A 20,677-nucleotide genomic window follows, 5' to 3' on the forward strand; every position below is an offset into this window, starting at 1 on the left:
TGTGCTGTAATATCTCTCCGTATTTGTTACATGAAAGATAACTTTTGGAGGAGGCTTGGTTAATGGCCTACCATAGGAACTATATTTTAAAACTGCTTCTCCAAAACAGTCGTCTGGTAATGACCTTCAAGACGACAATGAAGCACTACTAAAGATAAAGGGGATAAATTGTCAGGTATGAATGTGCCTTTGTGTGATGTTGAGATGCATCTATAAAGGGGAAAGCTTTTATCAGAGCAATTGAAATCAATGGCTACTTTACCTGAGGGAATGTTGCTCTCAAATGGTTGAAAGGGAAAGGTGTTTTATAGGAATGAGAGTAAGACGTAAATCATTGTTACTTAGGTTTGGTCTCATTTTGGGGATCTTAGGGAATAGATGTGTTTCCTTAATTATTTGTGTTGAAAGTAAAACTTTTGAAAGCACACTAATAAATATCGACATGTAATCCATGTCTGTTTCCCCCCCCAGCAACTCTTTCTTCACCCTTGCACCTTCATGGAATACCCACTTAGATCTTACCATTCTGAACTAGTATTACATTGCAATGGCCAGTGGGCCAAAGGATTTGTGAACCTATAATGGAAAAAAGAATCTCTTTCTTACATGGAACTGTAATATTAAGAAAGAGGGGTTTTGATTGTGAAATACTGATTTATGAACCAAATCAACACTCCAAATATTTTCTTGAGGTTACTTGTTAAAGCTAGGAATAAAATCTCCCCAAAATGAGAGAGTTCAGAGTTTGACTTCGAAATATACTCTACATGAAATAAATGCTAACTGGATCTCTGTTTGTCCTTTAGGCAGCGGGAGCAATTCGACCTCTTGTATCTACTGTAATCAGTCCATCTGCTGATGGTTGCTTAGACCATTCACTAGAACGTGCCAGACACAGAGCAAGTGAAATGCCACAGGCTTTTCTATTTGATGTGATCTATGAAGCATATCAGCAGGTGAGAATCCTGGTTTCTGAAAATGGCTGTGTTGGGGTCCTTAAGAATACTCCTGTTTTGGGAGATTTGCTGGAAGATACCGCGTATAGTTGGACTCAAGTTAAAATTGGTAACGGTGAAGTAGAGAGGATTCACAGCTGAGTCACAGAAGAAACACCTGCAGAGTCTGGGAGAATCCAGGTGTACTCTTAGGTTCTCACCTTCCCCTGAAGGGTCACACAAAGCATCTTATTTTCCCCCAGGAGCAATGAAAATTTAGCAACATGTGGGTGATGGTTCTCTGCAGGAAAACCCATTAGGGAATGGTGTTCAAGGTGTTTATTGGGGTTGGTCACATAGGCGTCCCCTGCCTATGTACAAAAAATTCAGATTCCCAGAAGGAAAGCTGGTGTCTAACATGACCAATGTTGTTAATGCAAATAGTGTGAGCATAGTGAACCACACTTGCTGACTGTTCACTGAGAAAACTGAAGAGCCAATGTCCCATATCCAGGTGCAGGGGTAGTCTTTCTATTTAAGGCCTGTATGCTACGTTTCCTGCACAGCTGTAGATATCTTTAACATATGAATTCACAAACTAACTTCTTTTAAAATCTCACATAATCACTTCATGTTTAGATGATCTGGATTACTTTTTTGTTTTTCATATTCTGAAAATGCTTTGGGACCTTTTATTGACATGTATTGCATATTTATGGATTAAATAGTTACTGATTATTAGGTATTATGCTTGTCAGGAATTTCCCAATGGAATAAGTTAGAACTAACTCATTGTTAGGCTGATGTTAAATAATCAGTGAAGAATTTGGAATAGATGGACTTGTAAGAACGTGAAGGTAGTAGTGATAGGAATACTGACATTTCTGGTACAACAATGCCTCTTACCTTGGAGGGAAAGTGGTCTCATCCATAATAAGTTAACTCAATCTTGATCGGTTAGTTTTAAAATGAGGTGATGTACATAAGAAACCATTTTAATGATATGAATCATCTGCCACAGTAGGTACTGTTTTCTTAAAGAGTTTGGTGTATAGGAATTTACCTGTATATGGCCATTAATTATATCAATGTTAAGCTATAGTGAATTTTTAAAAATTTATTTAAATTCAGTTAACATAGTGTATTAGTTTTAGAGGTAGACTGCAGTGATTCATTAGTTGCATATCACAGCCAGTCCTCATTACATCACGTGCCCTCCTTTAATGTTACAATTTTTTATTCAAAGACTGTATATTATAGCCTAACTGTTGCAGTTAGACAACATCTGCCTTATTACCTGAAATTACTCATCCTTAAATTCTTGGAGTTATCACCTGTCAGTCTTCCTAATATATTTTAGAAGAGAAATTGAATATAATCTCATGTTCTGCACATCAGAGAAACATTTTTCCACGGTTTTTGTGGAGAATTAAGTGCTAATGCACTGAGGTACTGGTTCTCAAGGTGTGGTTCCCAGAGAGCATCGGTGTGCTTTGGAAGTTGTTAGAATGCAAAATCAGGGGCTCCGCCTCAGACTTACTTAATTAGAAACTATGGGAATGGGCCCCAGCAATGTGTGTCTCAACAGACATCTCCGCCACGTGATCCTAATGCACACTGCAGTGGGGACCACCCCCCTAAGGCATTCACTGTATGGAATGAATTAAACACTCTTCTATTGTATTCTTGGGAGAATTCAGAAAATAGTAACATGATAATTATCTGTGTTCTGTGGTTCAGATGAGGAATTCTTAATTATAGAATTGTTTTAAAGGTTTTGCTGTAAGATCTTAATTTTTCCCCCCAGGTTTTTAATAAAATTCCAGCTAGCTAATACAGTGCATTGTTAGTTTTAGATGTAGAATTTAGTGATTCATCACTTACATAGAACATCTGGTATTCATCACAGTAAGTGCCCTCCTTAGTACCCATCACCTATTTAACACCCGCCTCCAACTCCCCTCCAGTAACCCTCAGTTTGTTCTGTATAGTTATGAGTCTGTTTCTTGGTTTGCCTCTTTTTGTCCTCCCATGTTAATTTGTTCATTAAATTCCACCTATGAATAAAATAATGGTATTTGTCTTTCTCTGACTTTACTTAGGTTAATACTTTCTAGCTCCATCCATGTCATTGCAAAAGGCAAGATTTTGTTCTTCTTTATGGGTAATATTCCATTGTGTGTATGTATGTATGTGTGTATGTGATATATATAAACACACACACACATATCTTTATTCATCAGTTGTTGGTCATTTGGGCTCTTTGCATAATTTGGCTATTGTTGATAATGCTGCTATAAACATTGGGATGCATGTATCCCTTTGAATCCATATTTTTGTATTCTTTGGGTAAATACTTAGTGCAAATGCTGGATCACAGGGTACTTGTATTACCCTTTGAGGAATCTCCATACTGTTCTCCAGAGTGGCTGCACCAGTTCTCATTCTCACCAACAGTGTAAGAGGGTTCCCCTTTCTCCACATCCTCTCCAACGCCTGTTGTTTCCTGTCTTGTTAATGTTAGCCATTCTGATGATGAGTGATGTTGAGCATCTTTTCATGTGTCTGTTAGACATTAGTATGTCTTCTTTCCAGCAATGTGTACTGATGTCTTTTGCCCATTTTAAAGCTGGATTACTTGTGGATTTTTTTTTTTTTTTTTTTTTTTTTGCATGTTGAGCTTGATAAGTTCTTAATAGATCTTGGATACTAACCCTTAATCAGTTATGTCATTTACAAATACCTTCTCCCATTCCGTAGGTTGACTGCTAGTTTTGTTGATTGTTTACTTTGTGGTGCAGGAGATTTGTTTTGCTGAAGTCACAGTGGTTTACTTTTGCTTTTATTTCCCTTGCCTCAGGAGACCTATCTAGTAAGAAATTTATATGGTCCAGTTCAGAGAGGTTACTGCCTGTACTCTCCTTCAGGATTTTGATTCTTTCCTGTCTCATATTGAGGTCTTTCATCCATTTTGAATTTACTTTAGTGTATGGTATAAGACAGTGGTGCAGTTTCATCCTTTGGCATGTTGCTGTCTAGCTTTCCCAACACCATTTGTTTAAGAGCATCTTTTTTTCCATTGGATATTCTTTCCTGCTTTGTTGAAGATTAATTCTCCATATATTTGTGGGCACACTTCTGAGTTTACTGTTCTGATCCATTGATCTATGTGTCTGTTTTTGTGACATTATCATAGTGTCTTAATCACTACAGCTTTGTAATACAACATGAAGTGTGGAATTGTGATGCCTCCAGCTTTGCTTTTTTTTTTTTTTTTTCAAGATTGCTTTGACTATTTGGGATCTTTTGTGGATCCATACAAGTTTTAAGAATGTTTCTTCCAGCTCCGAAAAATGCTGGTGATACTTGATAAGGATTGCATTAAATGTATAGATTGCTTTGGGTAACGTGGTTCCTTGATTTCTCTAACTGCTACTTCATTATTGGTGTATAGAAATGCAATAGATTTCTGTACATTGATTTATGTATCCTGTGACTATACTGAATTTGTGTATCAGGTCTAACAGTTTTCAGGTGGAGTCTTTCGGGGTTTCCATATAGAGTATCATGTCATCTGCAAATAGTGAAAGTTTTTGACTTCTTCCTTGCCGATTTGGATGCCTTTTCTTTTTGTCTCATTTCTGAGGCTAGGACTTAACAATATTATGTTAAATAACTGAGGTGAGAATAGACATTCCCATCTTGTTCCTGACCACAGAGAAAGAGCTCTCAGTTTTTCCCCAGTGAGGATGATAGTACCTTTGGGTTTTTCATATGTGGTCTTTATGATGTTGAGGTATGTTCTCACTGAGCCTCCTTTGTCAAGGGTTTTTATCATGAATGGATGTTGTACATTGTCAAATGCTTTTTATTTATCTACGGAGAGGATCATATGGTTCTTATCCTTTTATTAATGTGGGGGATCACGCTGACTGATTTTGAATATTGAACCACTCTTGCATCCCACTTGCTTGTGGTGCATGATTCTTTTAATGTACAGTTGGATTTGATATTTGCTAGTATTTTTGAGAATTTTTTCCATCCATGCTCATTAGGGATATTGGCCTGCAGTTCTTTTTTAGTGGAGTCTTTGGTTTTGGAATGAGGGTAATGCTGGCCTCATAGAATGAATTTGGAAGTCTTCCTTCTATTCCTGTTTTTTGTAATAGTTTGAGGAGTCTTTAAATGTGCGGTAGAATTCCCCTGGGAAGCCATCTGGCCATGGACTTTGTTGGGAGATTTTTGATTACTGATGTAATTTCTTTGCTGGTTATAGGCCTGTTCAAATATTCTATTTCTTCCTGTTTCAGTTTTGGTAGTTCATGTTTCTAGGAATTTACCCATTTCTTCCAGATTGTTCAATTTGTTGGCATATAATTTTTCATACTATTCTCTAATTGTTTGTATTTCTGGGGTGTTGGTTGTTACTTCTCATTTGTGATCTTATTTGGGTCCTTTCTCTCTTTGAAAAGTCTGGCTAGGGCTTTATCAATTCTAATAGGTTTTTTATTTTTATTTTTTATTTTTATTTTTTTATTTTATTTTTTTAAGAACCGGCTCCTGGATTCATTGATCTGTTTTTTTTTTTTTTTTTTTTTTTTTTTTTTTTTTTGTTTATCACCAATTTCTGCTCTATTCTTTATTGTAATTTTCCTTCTTCTGCTGGCTTTTGGCTTCCGTTAGTTCTTTTTCTAGCTCCTTCAGGTGTAAGGTTAGGTGGTGTGAGATTTTTGTTTCTTGAGGTAGGCCTGTATTGGTATATACTTCCTTCCCTTCCTGGGATTGCTTTTGTTGTGTTCCAAGGGTTTTGGACTGTTGTGTTCTAATTTTCATTTGTTTCCATGTTTTTGTTTTTTGTTTTCTTTAATTCTTCGACTTCCTGTATAACCTGTTCATTCTTTAGTAGTATGCCGTTTAACCTCCATGTATTTGTAGACTTTCCAAAGTTTTCTTAGTGTTTGACTTCAAGTTTCATAGCATTTTGGTCAGAGAAGATGCATGGTATAGTCTTAATCTTTTTGTAGTTAATGAGGTCTGATTTGTGACCTAGTATGTGATCTCTTCTGGAGAATGTTCAATGTGCACCTGAAAAGAATGTGTATTCTGCTTTAGGATGAAATGTTCTGAATGTATTAAGTGCATCTGGTCCAGTGTATCATTCAAACCCATTGTTTCGTTGTTGACTTTCTGCTTAGATGACCTGTCCGTTAATGTGAGATGTTAAAGTCCCTTAGGATTATTGTATTATTAATGAGTTCCTTTGTTTGTTATTGTTTTATATATTAGGGTGCTTGCTTCTTAGGGACGTAAATATTTACAATTAGATCTTCTTGTTGGATAGTCCCCTTTATTACGATACAGTGTCTGTCTTCATCTTTTGTTACAGTCTCCGGTTTAATATCTAGTTAATTTGATACAAGTATGGCTACTCTGGCTTTCTTTTGACATCCATTAGCATGATAAATTGTTCTCCATCCCCTCACTCTCATTCTGCAGGTATCTTCAGGTCTAAAATAAATCTCTGGTGGGCAGCATACAGATGGGTCCTTTTTTTTTTTTTTTTTTTTTTTTTTAAAATCCATTCTGACACCATCTGTCTTTTGATTGGAGTGTTTAGTGTATTTACATTAAGAATAATTATTGATATGTATTTAGTGCCATTTAATATTTGTTTTGTCATTGTTTCTGGAGATTTTCTCTGTTCCTGTCTATTCTTTGTCACTTTTGGTCTTTTTTTCCCCCCGCTCAGAGTCCCCTTTAGTACTTTTTGCAGGGCTGGTTTAGTGTTGATGAACTCCTTTCGTTTTTGTTTGTCTGGGAAAGCCTTTATCTCTCCTTGTATTCTGAATGTAATTTTGCTGGATAGAATATTCTTGGCTGTGGATTTTTCCCACTCAGCATGTTGAATATAGTGTGCCACTCCCTTCTGGTTTGCCAAGTTTCTGTGTAGAGATCTGTGGGTAGCTTTATGGGTCTTCCCTTGCAAGTTAGGGACTTCCTTTGTCTTGTTACTTTTAGGATTTTTTTTCTTTACCACTATATTTTGCAAACTTAACTATAATATGTCTTGGTGTTGCCCTGCTTTTGTTGATTTTGGTGGGAATTTTCTTTGTCTCCTGGAGTGGGATATGTGTTTCCTGCCCCAGATTAGAGAAGTTTTTAGGTATTACTTCCTCAAATCTTCTGCCCCCTTTATCCTCTCTTCTTCTAGAACTCCTATGATAGAAATGTTAATCTGTTCAGTGTAGTCACTGAGTTCCCTAGGTCTGCTCTCCTGATTCATAGTTACTCTCTCTTTTAATTAGCTTCATTATTTTCCATGATCACTTACTCATTCCTCTGCTTCTTCCATTCTTGTGGTTCTTACATCCACTCTGTTTCGAATCTCAGTTACTGCTCTTATCATTTCTGACTGGTTGTTTTTTTTAGATCTTTATCTCCGTGAATAAGGGTCTCCCTGATGCATTACATGTTTTTCTCAAGCCTGGCAAGTATCCTTATAACTGTTGATTTAAACTCTTCATCAAGCATCTTACTTGTATCTGTTTTGATTAAATCTCTGGCTGTGACTTTTTCTTCGTCATTCTTCTGGGATGGATTCCTTGATCTTGGCACTTTGTCTAAGTCTCAGTCATCTTCTCTGTATTAAAAAAGCCTGTTGTATTTCCTCCTGAGAGTAATAGCTTTCTGTAGAAGAGGTCGTATGGTGTCCAGGGCCTTTTGCCTCAGGGAGTGTCCGTGGTGTGTGCTGCATGTACTCTACTTTTGTGCTTTGCTGCTCTATCCTTTAGGCCACTTGTCTTCAGAGGCTGTCCTTCCCTGGGCAGTGTTTGATCCTTGGCGTGAATGTGGTAAGTTTTAACTAGGTGTGCTCTGGTTTGCTTGTTAAGTGAGACCTAATGGTACTTGCACTAGTCATGAAGCTTTGCAGAACTCTGGTTGGAAGACATGGTGTATGCAGGGATTTCTGCTGGTCTTCTGTGGAAGGGGCCTGCTGCACTTGGACTCAGGCATACTTCCTTGAGAAAAGTAGCACAGCAGAGTCGTTTTGCTGTAAGTTCTTAAGAAAGTTGAATGCAAATGCACACAAGGACTCAGACCTGAAATAATTTGCTCTTCGGTTTATGTAATTAGTATACATGTTTTGATTTCACAATCTAGTAAAATAATAATGAACACTTGGGAAGAAAGTGAAAGTAAAAAAAAAAATGCTTAAAGTTCTAAATCCTCTCGCCTCCCCCCCAAAACCCAAATCCATCCTTACCAAAGAGTGGCTTCCTGATTTTGAGCACAATGAATAAGTTTTAACACGAAATAACTACATTGAAAGCAAAAACCCACCAGTTAGAATTCCTATACAAGTTAACAGATAAAAGCTAAACATTTTGAACTTCTTCTCAACTTCTGACATATTTTGTAGAAATGTATTGGTAAACATTGAATATATGTTTGGTGCTGGGATGCAATACTGATGAAATGGACTATCTTTTATGAAAGTTTTTATTGCAAACATATCTTATTAAAGCTGAAATAATTGTCAGAATTATTTCACAGCACAATTTTTTTTTTTTTTTTTTTTTGAGGAAAGTCCTTCCCCATTGTGTATTCTTGGCTCTTTTTAAAAAAATGGACCATATATACCTGGGTTTATTTTTAGGGTATTTATCTGTGTCTGCTTTTATACCAGTACCATACTGCTTTGATTACTACAACTTTGCAATACAGTTTTCAATCAGGAAATGTATTACCTATGGTTTTGCTCTTTCTCAAGATTGCTTTGGCTGTTCGCAGTCTTTTGTGGTTCCGTGTAGACTTGAGGATTGTTATATTTCTATTGAAAATGCCATTGGAGGGCATCGGGGAGTTAAGATGGCGGAGGAGTAGGGGACCCCTTTTTCAGCCGGTCCCCTGAGTCGAGCTGGATAGGTACCAGACCAGCCTAAATAACCACGGAATCAGCCTGAGACGCAGGATGATGCATCTGGATCTCTACAAATGAACATCTCCAGAGCTGAGTATTGAGGTACCAAGAGGGGAGCTGTAAACCGTGCACGGATATCGGAAGATAAACGGAAGGGGGAGGGAGCCGCCGTGTTTGGGCGCCGGGAAGCGGCAGCCACCTGCACGGGGGAGCGGGAAGACACACAGAGGGTACCCGCGAGAGAGCGGACTGAGACCGGTGAGCCGTGAACGCGCGCGCCACCAGGCATCTCCCGGAACACCGGAATGCCGGTGTGCTCACGGGATCCAGACTGAGACCGGGAACTCCCGGAGCGCGCGCGGGGCGGCTGGCGGCTGGCGGGCCACCTGCACGGGGGAGCGGGCGGACTCGCGGTCGGCACCCGCGAAACAGCAGACTGAGACCCTGAACCGGGTGCGCGCGCCACCAGGCTTCTCACGAAACTCCGGAATCGAGGTGTGCTCACCGGGCATAGACTGAGACCGGGAGACCCGGGAGCGCGCGGGGCGGCCGGTGGCTGGCGGCATTAGAAACACAAAGGACAGAGACGGGGCGGCCGGTGGCTGGCGGCATTAGAAACACAAAGGACAGAGACGCGCCGGCCCTGGAAGTGAGGGCAGGGTCGCCGAGTTGGTGCGCACATCCCGGGACGCCGCAGGGTTGAGAAGCACCAACAGTAACAGAGTTAAAGTGGCCAGAACATCAGTGGAGAACGGGCCGCAATCCCTCTGTTCTGCGACAGTGCAGCCTCTGCTGCTCTGACCCTCAGAAGAGGCATAGCCGGCCGCCAGGGAAAGCCGCCAGAGAACAAAAGCCTGGAAATACCGGCTCAGAGAGTGCCCATCCCCATCCTCCCTCGCAGGGGCACGGAGACTCTACCCAAACAGGGTTGCCTGAGTATCGGCGCGGCAGGCCCCTCCCCCAGAACACAGAAGGCAGGCTGAAAAATCAAGAAGCCCACAACCCAGGCGCCTGGGTGGCGCAGTCATTGAGCACCTGTCTCCGGCTTAGGGCGTGATCCCGGCGTTCCGGAAAGGAGTCCCTCATCGGGCTCCTCCGCTGGGAGCCTGCTTCTTCCTCTCTCACTCCCCTGCTTCTGTTTCGTTCTTGCTGACTGTCTGTCTCCCTCTCTCAGATAAGTAAATAAATAAAATCTTTAAAGAAGAAGCCCACATCTCTAAGATCCCTATAAAACAAGGGGCACGGCCTGGGACCCAGTCAATAATTTTGGGCTCTGGAAACCCCGCAACCTCTCTTCATCAGAATGACAAGAAGGAGAAGCCCCCCCCAGCAAAGAAAGGACAGTGAGTCAGGGGCCTCTGCCACAGAAGTAACGGATATGGATGTAACCAAATTATCAGAAATGGAATTCAGAGTAACAATGGTCAAGATAATGAGTAGACTTGAAAAAAGTATTCAGGAAAATATTACTGAGAATATACAATCCCTAAGGGCGGAAATGAGAGCGAATTTGACAGAAATTAAAAATTCTATGAGCCAAATGCAGGCAAAACTAGAGGCTATGACGGCCAGGGTCACGGAAGCGGAGGAAAGGGTTAGTGAATTGGAGGATGGGTTAATAGAGGAAAAATTAAAAATAGAAGATGGTCTTAAAAAAATCCACGCCCACGAATGTTGGCTACGGGAGATTACTGACTCAACGAAACGATCCAATGTTAGAATCATCGGCATCCCCGAGGGGGTGGAGAAAAACAGAGGTCTAGAAGAGATATTTGAACAAATTGTAGCTGAAAACTTCCCTAATCTAGCAAGGGAAACAAAAATTCGTGTCCAAGAGGCAGAGAGGACCCCTCCCAAGCTCAACCATGACAGACCTACACCACGTCACGTCATAGTGCAACTCGCAAATATGAGATCCAAGGATACAGTATTGAAAGCGGCCAGGGCAAAGAAATTTCTCACGTACCAAGGCAAAGGCATCAGAATTACATCAGACCTGTCTACACAGACCTGGAATGAGAGAAAGGGTTGGGGGAGCATTTTTAAAGCTCTTTCAGAGAAAAACATGCAGCCAAGGATCCTTTATCCAGCAAGGCTGTCATTCAGAATTGATGGAGAAATAAAGACATTTCAGAATCGACAGTCACTAGCCAATTTCGTAACCACGAAACCAGCCCTACAGGAGGTATTACGGGGGGTTCTATAAAAGTAAAAAGGCCCCAAGAGTGATACAAAACAGAAAGTCACAGCCAATACAAACAAAGACTTTACTGACAACATGGCAGAATTAAAAGCATATCTCTCAGTACTCAGCCTGAACATTAATGGTTTAAATTCTGGTTTCAAACGCCACAGGGTTGCAGATTGGATAAAAAGAAATGACCCATCCATTTGCTGTCTACAAGAGACTCATTTCGAACCCAAAGATGCATTCAGACTGAGAGTAAGGGGATGGAGTACCATCTTTCACGCAAATGGACCTCAAAAGAAAGCTGGGGTAGCAATTCTCATATCAGATAAATTGGATTTTAAACTACAGACTATAGTTAGAGATGCAGAAGGGCACTATATTATTCTTAAAGGAAGTATTCAACAAGTGGATATGACAATTATAAATATATATGCCCCCAACAGGGGAGCAGCAAGATACACAAGCCAACTCTTAAACAGAATAAAGAGACATATAGATAAAAATACATTAATAGTAGGGGACCTCAACACTCCACTCTCAGAAATAGACAGAACACCCTGGCAAAAACTAAGCAAAGAATCAAAGGCTTTGAATGCCATACTCGACGAGTTGGACCTCTTAGATATATATAGAACACTACACCCCAGAACCAAAGAATACTCATTCTATTCTAATGCCCATGGAACATTTTCAAGAATAGACCATGTTCTGGGTCACAAAACAGGTCTCAGCCGATACCAAAAGATTGAAATTATCCCCTGCATATTCTCAGACCACAACGCTCTGAAATTGGAACTCAACCACAAGGAAAAATTTGGAAGAAACTCAAACACTTGGAGACTAAGAACCATCCTGCTCAGGAATGACTCGATAAACCAGGAAATCAAAAATCAAATTAAACAATTTATGGAGACCAATGAGAATGAAAATACAACAGTCCAAAACCTATGGGATACTGCAAAGGCAGTCCTAAGGGGGAAATACATAGCCATCCAAGCCTCACTCAAAAGAATAGAAAAATCTAAAATGCAGTTTTTATATTCTCACCTCAAGAAGCTGGAACAGCAACAGAGGGACAGGCCTAATCCACGCACAAGGAAGCAGTTGACCAAAATTAAAGCTGAAATCAATCAAGCAGAAACCAGAAGTACAGTAGAGCAGATCAACAGGACTAGAAGCTGGTTCTTGGAGAGAATCAATAAAATTGACAGACCACTGGCAAGACTTATCCAAAAGAAAAGAGAAAGGACCCAGATTATTAAAATTATGAATGAAAAAGGAGAGGTCACGACGAACACCATTGAAATTGGAAGGATTATTAGAAATTTTTATCAACAGCTATATGCCAATAAACTAAGCAATCTGGAAGAGATGGAATCCTTCCTGGAAACCTATAAACTACCAAGATTGAAACCGGAAGAAATTGATTTCTTAAACAGGCCAATTAATTATGAAGAAATTGAGTCAGTGATAAACAACCTTCCAAATAACAAAACTCCAGGCCCAGACGGTTTTCCTGGGGAATTCTACCAAACATTCAAAGAAGAAATAATACCTATTCTCCTAAAGCTTTTTCAAAAAATAGAAACAGAAGGAAAGCTACCAAACTCATTCTATGAGGCCAATATTACATTGATCCCCAAACCAGGCAAAGACCCCCTCAAAAAGGAGAATTACAGACCGATTTCCCTAATGAATATGGACGCCAAAATCCTCAACAAGATACTTGCTAATAGAATCCAACAGTTCATTAAAAGGATTATCCACCACGATCAAGTGGGATTCATACCTGGGATGCAAGCGTGGTTCAATATTCGCAAATCAATCAGCGTGATACATCATATCAACAAGAAAAGACTCAAGAACCATATGATCCTCTCAATCGATGCCGAAAAAGCATTTGACAAAATACAGCATCCTTTCCTGATTAAAACCCTTCAGAGTGTAGGAATAGAAGGTACATTTCTCAATCTCATAAAAGCCATCTATGAAAAGCCTACTGCAAATATTATTCTCAATGGGGAAAAGCTGGAAGCCTTTCCCTTAAGATCAGGAACACGACAAGGATGCCCACTCTCGCCACTATTATTCAACATAGTACTAGAAGTCCTTGCAACAGCAATCAGACAACAAAAAGGGATCAAAGGTATTCAAATCGGCAAAGAAGAAGTCAAAATGTCTCTCTTCGCAGACGACATGATACTCTATATGGAAAACCCAAAAGAAGCCACTCCCAAACTATTAGAAGTTATAGAGCAATTCAGTAACGTGGCGGGATACAAAATCAATGCTCAGAAATCAGTTGCATTTCTGTACACGAATAACGAGAACGAAGAAAGAGAAATCAGGGAATCCATCCCATTTACAATAGCACCAAAAACCATACGTTACCTTGGAATTAACTTAACCAGAGATGTAAAGGACCTTTATTCTAGAAACTATAAATCACTCTTAAAAGACATTGAGGAAGACATAAAAAGATGGAAAGATATTCCATGCTCATGGATCGGAAGAATTAACATAGTTAAAATGTCCATGCTACCCAGAGCAATCTACACTTTCAATGCTATCCCGATCAAAATACCGAGAACGTTTTTCAAAGAACTGGAACAAATAGTCCTTAAATTTGTATGGAACCAGAAAAGATCCCGAATCTCCAAGGAACTGTTGAAAAGGAAAAACAAAGCTGGGGGCATCACAATGCCGGATTTCGAGCTGTACTACAAAGCTGTGATCACAAAGACAGCATGGTACTGGCACAAAAACAGACACATAGACCAATGGAACAGAATAGAGAGCCCAGAAATGGACCCTCAGCTCTTTGGGCAACTAATATTTGATAAAGCAGGAAAAAACATCCGGTGGGAAAAAGACAGTCTCTTCAATAAATGGTGCTGGGAAAATTGGACAGCTACGTGCAAAAGAATGAAACTTGACCACTATCTCACACCATACACAAAAATAAACTCCAAATGGATGAAAGACCTCGATGTGAGACAGGAATCCATCAAAATTCTAGAGGAGAACATAGGCAGCAACCTCTACGACATCAGCCTAAGCAACCTTTTTCATGACACATCTCCAAAGGCAAAAGAAACAAAAGATAAAATGAATTTATGGGACTTCATCAAGATTAAAAGTTTCTGCACATCCAAGGAAACAGTCAGAAAAACTAAGAGGCAGCCCACGGAATGGGAGAATATATTTGCAAATGACACTACAGATAAAGGACTGGTATCCAAGATCTACAAAGAACTTCTCAAACTCAATACACGAGAAACAAATAAACAAATCAAAAAATGGGCAGAAGATATGAACAGACACTTTTCCAATGAAGACATACAAATGGCTAACAGACACATGAAAAAATGTTCAAAATCATTAGCCATCAAGGAAATTCAAATCAAAACCACACTGAGATACCACCTTACGCCAGTTAGAATGGCAAAAATAGACAAGGCAAGAAACAACAATTGTTGGAGAGGATGTGGAGAAAGGGGATCCCTCCTACATTGTTGGTGGGAATGCAAGTTGGTACAGCCACTCTGGAAAACCGTGTGGAGGTCCCTTAAAAAGTTAAAAATTGAGCTACCCTATGATCCAGCCATTGCACTACTGGGTGTTTACCCCAAAGATACAGACGTAGTGAAGAGAAGGGCCATATGCACCCCAATGTTCATAGCAGCAATGTCCACAATAGCTAAATCGTGGAAGGAGCCGAGATGCCCTTCAACAGATGACTGGATTAAGAAGTTGTGGTCCATATATACAATGGAATATTACTCAGCAATCAGAAAGAATGAGTTCTCAACATTTGCTACAACATGGACGGCACTGGAGGAGATAATGCTTAGTGAAATAAGTCAAGCAGAGAAAGACAACTATCATATGATTTCTCTCATCTATGGAACATAAGAACTAGAATGATCAGTAGGGGAAGAAAGGGATAAAGAAAGGGGGGGTAATCAGAAGGGGGAATGAAACATGAGAGACTATGGACTATGAGAAACAAACTGAGGGCTACAGAGGGGAGGGGGGTGGGGGAATGGGATAGACCGGTGATGGGTAGTAAGGAGGGCACATATTGCATGGTGCACTGGGTGTTATACACAACTAATGAATCATCGAGCCTTACATCGAAAACCGGGGATGTACTGTATGGTGACTAACATAATATAATAAAAAATCATTATTAATTAAAAAAAAAAAAAAAAAAAAAAAAAAAAAAAAAAGAAAATGCCATTGGAATTCTGAGAAGTGATCTACAGAATCAATGTAATCCTTTAGGTTGTATACATATTTTAACAATAATCCTACTAATACATGAGCACAGAATATTTTAACATTTGTTTTCAAATTATTTCATCAATGTCTTAAAGATTTTGGTGTACAAATGTCTTTTTGATTCAGTTTATTGCTGAGCATTTTATATTTGATATTGTAAATGTTTTTTTTTTTAAATTGAGATAATTTCTAATAGTATAAAGGAAAAACTGATTATTGTGTGATTTTTTTGTATGTATAGCTTCACTGAATTTGTTTACTCATGTCGTTTTTTGGAGTCTCAGGTTTCTTTATATAATATCTGCAAAGAGTAACAGTTTTACTTCTCCAGTCTGGATGCCCTATTTCTCTTGCCTAACGTTTGGCTAGCGCTTTCAATACTAAGTTGAGTGGAAGTGGCAAGATTATGTTTTGTCCTCAGTTTTGGAGGAAAAGCTTTCAAATCACGACAGCGTATGTTATCTGTGGGCTGGTCATATATTGGCTTATATTATGTTGAGGTATGTTACCTTTCTACCCACTTTGAGAGTTTCTTTATCATGAAAAGATACTGAATTTTGTCAAATGTTTTTTCTGTGTCTATTGAGAAGATCTTGGGTTTTTTTTTTTCTTTTGATAGTTTTCTTAATGTGTTACACATTGTCGTCCCCCCCCCCCCCACACACACATTGGACCTTTTTTGCCTTTCTGGGATAAATCGCACTCGATCATGGTGTGTGATACCTTAATGTACTGTTGAATTTGGTTTGCTAATACTAGGAGGATTTTTTCATTTGTGTTCATCGTAGATGTTGGTGTGTAATTTTCTTCTAGAGTTCTTATTTAGTTTTGATGTGAAGGTAATGCTAGTCTTATAAAATAAGATTGGAGGTATTCCCTCCTGTTTTTTAGAGTTTGAGGAAGATTGGCATTGATCATTTAAGTATTCGGTAAAATTATCCACTGAAGCCATCTCATTCTGGACTTGGGAACCCACCATTTCTTTTAGGTTGTACCATTTATTGGCATATAATTGTTCAAGGCAATCTTTTGTAGTCATGTTACCTCTTACAGTGTTTGGTATTTCACTTACAATTGAGACTTCTCTTTTCTTGGTAAGTTTAGCTAAAGGTTTGTCTATTCTACTTACTTTTTCAAAACACCACTCATTTATGGAACATAAGAAATAGGAAGATTGGTAGGAGAAGGAAGGGAAGAATGAAGGGGGGGTAAACAGAAGGGGGAATGAACCATGAGAGACTGTGGACTCTGGGAAACAAACTGAGGGCTTCAGAGGGGAGGGGGGTGGGGGATTGGGATAGGCCAGTGATGGGTATTAAGGAGGGCACATATTTCATGGAGCACTGGGTGTTATACGAAAATAATGAATCATGGAACACTACATTAGAAATGAAGGATATACTGTATGGTGACTAACATAACATAATAAAAAGTTATTAAAACAGAACAAAACAAAAACACCAGTTCTTGCATTGGTCTTTTCTATTGTCTCTCTACCCCATTTCACTTTACTCTGATCTTTGTCATTCCTTCAAACTTTGAGCTTACTCTGTTTCTCAATTTCCTTGAGGTGTAAACTTAAGTAGTTGTTCTTGTTTCCTTTTTTTTTAATTTATATTTTTCTTTTTCTTTCTTTCTTTTTTTTTTTTTTTTTTACTGTAGGGACTTATCACTATAAACTTTCCTCTTAGAACTGGTTTTGCTATATCCATCAAGTTGTGGTATTTTGAAAAATTGCTGGATTTTCTATGGTCCTGTGGGACTCATGTATGTGTGCCCTTTTGGCTATCAGAGCTCCTGGGTATTTTGGGATCCCATCTGAAAAAGCAGCGCAAAACTGGGCACCGAAATATGTCTTCAAGCTTCTTCCAGGGAGATACTGGTGACTGTTTCATTGTTGGAGCAGTCCAGAGGGTGGGAGTGAGGCAAATGTCTACTGGCTTCCCAGTGTACAGAGAAGAATAGCCAGTCTGTATGTGTGCTATATGAGAAGCCAGATCCTCCTTAGGCATGGTTTGTAAAGTTTGCAGTTACTTCCTGTCTTCCATCTTCCTTGAAATGAGTCCTTTCCTTCTCTGTTCTTTGTTTGATCCCTATGGGGTTAGCTGCAGTTGGTGTTTACATGTGCATGCCTATTTAAAAAACTGCTGTTCAGTTTGCTGTAGTGTAGCAGTCTGGGTCCTGTGACCACGAACTTAATAGATGTTCGGAGTTTGTCTCAGGATCCTGTCTGTCAGATGGGGGTCTTAAAGACGTGTGATACAAACCCTTTGCTCATTAGAGAGAAGCTGTGAGTTGGGAGTGTCCTCCTGATTATATGATGCTGTGCTGGGTTAACAATGGTTTAGGATTAGTTTCCAATTTTTCTGACTCTTTCGATGTAGTCGTTTTTCTCATTTTACCAGTGGACAGGAGTCACTTAGGTGGGTTCTAGATAGCTTTCGAATGAAATTGCTTCAGGTGTGGCTGTACATTTGGTACATCTGTGGGAGGAGGGAAATTCAGGAGTCTGTGTTGCCGTCCTGTTTGACTCCCTCTGTGAGGACTGCATTCTAATGAGGGAGAGTCTGATCTTTTTCCTTCCTCTTGAGAGACTCTCAGTGACTATGTCAGGCCCACTAGGGTAATCTGTGACAATCTCCCCATCCCACAATCATTAATTGAATCATACCTGCAAAGTCCCTTTGACATATAAGTTAATGTATTCAGATTCTGGAAAATAGGACACTCATATCTTGGAGGGGCCTTATTCATTCTACCACAGGAGATAAGGAGGAATTATCTAAGGATAGAAGACACATTGGCCATAGGGTAATGTCACAGAAGCGTAGTGAAAACATTTTTCAAAATAGAACATTTGTAGTAAATGCTGATATTGATTTAAAAAAAAATGATCATAAGACTTGGCAGTGTGAGTTTACCACTGTTGGAGTACAGTGGTCAATATGGAAAACTCTGCGGATTTGATTTACTAGTGAAAAGGAGGTCCTCCCTTTGGAGAAGCTTCCATGAATATTGAGCAGAGAAATGGACAGGTGGCTGAAGGAGATTACAGATAAATTGAAATGGATGATACAACATGCTGATATTCTGATGGAATGATTTAGTAGAGGGGGGGCAAAAAGTGATGCCATATTGACAGGTGATAGGATATAGTGCATTAATGGATTTGGAGTTGATTTTAACTAGGAGAATGGGTAGGTCATCCACACGGACAGTACTTAGTATGTGTGTAAATAGATACGGTGAGAGGGTGTGAAGTTTGTCTACTCTTTGTTTTTTATTGTCCTACTGATACAGGGAATAAATCATCAGCTGACAGGGAGGTGCGTGAGATGTGAAGGCTTGATGAAAGAGAAGATTGGGAATGCTAATTACTTGCTCTTATTCTTTCCTATTTGGCCTAAAATATAAAAAATTATCCCAAGGAGGGGAAAAAAAAAAGATCTATTTTCCAGGGCTATTTCTGGGCATTTCTGGAATAATGATTAAAAACCTGACTTAAAAAAAAATAGAAGACCTTTTTTTATCCAGAGTTTAACTTGCCTTGTGGAACTGATGTAGAAAATATGTAATATTAACCATTTATGGAGAATTGAGCTAAAATTGGGCTGTTGTTATTAAGGTCATATAAAATTCAAATACGTAGAAGAAACACCTCTTAATACGGTATGAATAAAGTGGGAGATATGAAGGTTGAAGTTATAGATGACTTTCCTAATTAAATGATACATAGGTGTCAAGATGACATTATGTATGTCCACCTGCTGGCCTCTTGCTTCCCCCACCATTTCTGCTGTCCGCTCTCCTTCATGCTCTCATTTGAGTTTTCCCCTTTCTGAAACTCGACTTTCTTCCTATTTTTTTAAATGTTTTTTGATTATATTATGTTAGTCACCATACAGTACATCCCTGGTTTCTGATGTAAAGTTCGATGATTCATTAGTTGTATATAACGCCCAGAGCACCATGCTATACGTGCCCTCCTTACTACCCATCACCAGTCTATCCCATTCCCCCACCCCCCTCCCCTCTGAAGCCCTCATTTAGATATACCTAAATTATCACTTAGGGAATCCTTTCCTGTTACCCCCTCCCCCCCCCGCAACTAGATTAGGCCAACTCGTGTTTTGTTTTTCCTGCCCAGCATCAAAAATTAAAATGGAAAATTACCTGGAATTTGGCGTGTAAAATGTCTAACTCCCCTACTAGACTAAGTCCTGGAAAGTTATCTGAGTTAATAGCAACCTGCCTGGTATATTAGTCCCAAGTAAGTATTTGTTGAATGGAAAAGCTATCCAAGAGTGTATGTGCATATAAATACACACACAAAAAAAGCCTATGTACTGGTTCTTCTAGGCCACTTTGTCCAGGTATGAACAATGTTTCCACTATTGATTTACATCCCTGTGCAAATGTCACCTCCTAAGAAGCCTTCACTGATCATCCTATGTAAAATAACCTTCTCTATCACATCCCTCGATTCTGTTTTATTTTTCCGTATTAGATACCACTGTTTTACATAATTGTATTTTGGTAAGAACTTGTGGCTTCCTGATGATGGTATGTCAGTTCCATGAGTGCAGGGTCTTTGTCTTGTAGCACCTGGCGGACTTCAAGGCTTCATGGCTTAGACTAGGTTCTTAATACTGTACAATGAAAGAATTTCACACATACCTATGCATATGTAGATACCTAGTACTATGTTGATACTAATGCAAATTATGAGTTGAGATGGGGATAATACATATGTGAATATTTGTGTATTTATAAATGCTTCCTGATACCTTTAAGAAACTCACCCGAAAATATGAGAAATATGGATGAATATTAGTCTAAAGTTGGTGATTGGCAGCATTTTTATAAATGTGAGCTTCTCATGCTGTGTTTCTAGAAATCAAATTGACATTTGTTAGGAACTTTAAAGGTCACCTAAAGTTGTGTTTTTGGAAACTTCAGTGGAGCATGAAAATGCTCATGATTGCATATTGATGGGACAGGATATAAAGTTGTATTGACTACATATGGTACATATTTATGCTTATGTCTAAATGTAGGTATGTGTCAGTATGTAAAATTGAAACACTAGTTGTACATATGAATAATGTGTGCCTGGATTGATACTAAAGCTCATTAAAAACCTATAAGTGTAAGAGAGTTAAGATAAATACTTGAATATTTGATTTTTGGTTCTTAAGATCCTAAAATCTATTTTGAAGGAATATTCAATGGCAAATTAGGAATTTGTTAAAAGAAAGAAATGGTAACTTGAACAAAGAAATTCAGTAGTAAAGGATGCTGTCTTTAGGAACATGATGAAAATTTCAGATTTGTCTAGAGAATTCT

At 39.1% G+C, this 20,677-nt stretch overlaps 1 protein-coding gene across 4 annotated transcripts in view; it reads left to right on the forward strand.

Annotated features, from left to right (window-relative positions):
- Positions 1-20,677, forward strand: part of CRPPA (CDP-L-ribitol pyrophosphorylase A) — a 304,902-nt gene that overhangs the window by 35,713 nt on the left and 248,512 nt on the right. For all 4 annotated transcript variants that reach the window (XR_015723963.1, XR_015723962.1, XM_087861004.1 and 1 more), the window contains exon 3: positions 807-956. Coding sequence is in view for 2 of the 4 variants with exons in the window: in XM_087861004.1 (XP_087717130.1) it covers positions 807-956 (150 nt within the window). In the remaining 2 variants the exon portion in view is untranslated. The remainder of the gene's footprint in view (positions 1-806; positions 957-20,677) is intronic.

This window comes from Ursus americanus, chromosome 3, assembly GCF_024610735.1.
Source record: "Ursus americanus isolate L20-20 chromosome 3, mUrsAme1.1.p, whole genome shotgun sequence".
Lineage (NCBI taxonomy): Eukaryota > Metazoa > Chordata > Mammalia > Carnivora > Ursidae > Ursus > Ursus americanus.